The sequence below is a fragment of the Coregonus lavaretus genome (genome assembly GCF_964263955.1).
Source record: "Coregonus lavaretus genome assembly, contig: HAP1_SCAFFOLD_7914, whole genome shotgun sequence".
Taxonomy (NCBI): domain Eukaryota; kingdom Metazoa; phylum Chordata; class Actinopteri; order Salmoniformes; family Salmonidae; genus Coregonus; species Coregonus lavaretus.
In genome coordinates, this window is record NW_028164621.1 from 1,238 (window position 1) to 3,749 (window position 2,512).

Here is a 2,512-nt window from a genome sequence, read left to right on the forward strand (position 1 = left end):
GGACTATGATAGTTTGTTGGTGATGTGGACACCAAGGAACTTGATGCTCTCAACCTGCTCCACTACAGCCCCGTCGATGAGAATGGGGGTGTGCTCTGTCCTCTTCTTTTTCATGTAGTCCACAATCTACGGTCCTCTTCTCTCTGTCTGTTCTGACTGGCTAAATGTTGCCAAGCTCCCAGTGCGGTCTGAGAGCATCTTGACTTGCTGCATCACCACTTGGTATGGCAATTGCTTGGCATCCAACTGCAAGGCGCTACACAGGGTAGTGCGTATGGCACAGTACATCACTGGGGCTGAGCTCCCTACCATTCAGGACCTCTATACCAGACGGTGTCAGAAGAAGGCCCTAAAAATGGTCAAAGACTTCAGCCACCCAAGTCATAGACTGTTCTCTCTGCTACTGCAAGGCAAGTGGTACCAATGCACCAGGTCTGTAAACAACAGGACCCTGAACAGCTTCTACCCCTAAGCCATAAGACTGCTAAATAGCTACTCGGACTATCTGACTCACTGCTTTGCAGTAACTCTTTTGACATACGCTGCTTCTACTGTTTATTATCTATCCTGTTGCCTAGTCACTTTACCCCTACCTATACAGTACCCCGTTCTCCTGCACATCGACTCGGTACTGGTTCCCCGTGTATATAGCCAAGTTATCGTTGCTCAATGTGTATTTATTCCTCGTGTTATAATTTTTTTATATAATTTTTCTATTTTTTCTAAGGGCCCGTAAGTAAGCATTTTACTGTTAGTCTACACCTGTTGTTTATGAATCATGTGACAAATAAAGTTTGATTTGATTTGATCCTCTGCTGCCTGGGTATACTGCATAATGATTTCTAAGAACTGTTATATTGTAATTTCAAAAAAATTATTACAGAAAATACACACATAAAAATATAAATACAAAATGCAAGCAGAAAGAAAAACACTGTCATAAAAAACAAACAGATTCATCAGTAATATGGTCCTCAATCTGCTTTCTGAATTGCCCTAAAGGCACCAAAACATCACATTTAAGGACATTTTGAAAATTGTTCCACAAATAAGGTGCAACTAAACTAAAAGCTGATTTACCTAACTCAGTAGAGACCAAAGGAATTTCCAAAGTTAGCTATCCCTGAGACCGGGTGTGATAACTCATATGTCTAAAGTTTAGGAATGATGTTAGGTACAGTGGGACTTTTTGTAAAAGGGCTTTATAAATGAAACATAGCAATGTATCAACCAACTTTTTGGTAGAGAATGCAGTAATGAGTACTTAAACTTTCGCCCGTAATAAAGCACAGTGAGCTATAATAAACTGCATCTAACGGCTTTCATGACGTGGCTTGCGTTGATATAGATGATGTCGCCACAGTCTAGGACTGATAGGAACGTCTGCTTTCTACTATTCTTTCTACTATTTAGCGAGAGGCAGGACCTATTTCTATAGAAGAAGCCCATTTCTATTCTCTGCGTCTTAACTAACTCATCATCTGCTTTTTAAAAGACAGCTTTTTATCTATCCAGATGCCCAGATATTTGTAAGCAGGGACACGATCAATATGGACACCATCCAGTACATATGCTTAAATCATCAGAGTTATTTTTATACGCTCGAGAGAACAACATATACTTAGTTTTACCTGCATTCAATACTAATTTAAGGTCAATAAAGTTATGAGTAGGGAGGTGAGGGAGTTGGGATGGGGGAGAGTTGGGGTCACGTGCCAGCTGAACATGTGTCCTTGAGTGACAATAAAAATAGGACAGAAAAATTGCCTTCAAGGAATGAAGACACTAACCTCTCTCTTTCCTCCTCCATCCATCTCACTCCAGGTTTTTGGACGATAAGGGCTACGTCCTCTACCCTCAGATTGGGGACCGCCTGGACCTCATCTGTCCGTCGTCGGACCCCCCCAGCCAGCGGGCCCCCGCCGAGTATGAGTTCTACAAGCTATATCTGGTGTCGTCACGTGACCAAGCGGACAGATGTGAGGTGACGGGCGCGCCCAACCTGCTGCTCACCTGTGACAAGCCCAACAATGACATGAGGTTCACCATCAAGTTCCAGGAGTACTCTCCTAACCTGTGGGGACACGAGTTCAAAACCAACGCTGACTACTACATCATCGGTGAGTAGGGAGAAACGTAATGAGTTTGTGTGTCCGATTATACAACAATTCTGTTTTGAGGGATTTGTGTGTGTGTTTGTATGTGTGTGCGCTAATTGTGCGACTTTTGGGTGATAGAGTTTGTCTATTGTGTATATGTACACGCTTGTGTGTAAGTGTGTTGTTTTGCCTGGGTGGGTGTGTGTGTGTCTTTGTTTGTGTGTGTTATGTTCCATCTCTCCTCGGCGGCTGCTGATTGGCCCGGAGCATGTTTATTGTTATTGCCAGCCTTGCAGTGACCAGGGATGGCGCCAGAGCTATTTGTTATGGTTTATTTGGGGTTTGTTTGGGGTGAATACATGATGAGGTCATCAACACGAGCCAAGCCAAGTGTGTGTATCACATGGAACAAT

At 43.2% G+C, this 2,512-nt stretch overlaps 1 protein-coding gene across 1 annotated transcript; it reads left to right on the forward strand.

Annotated features, from left to right (window-relative positions):
* Nucleotides 1-1,824: 1,824 nt before the first annotated feature.
* On the forward strand, nucleotides 1,825-2,120 carry LOC311116846 (ephrin-B3-like; the record flags this gene model as incomplete). The annotated part of the gene is made up of 1 exon (XM_084191881.1): nucleotides 1,825-2,120. A coding segment is annotated over one exon (296 nt), but the record flags the coding sequence as incomplete, so codon positions are not given.
* Nucleotides 2,121-2,512: the final 392 nt, after the last annotated feature.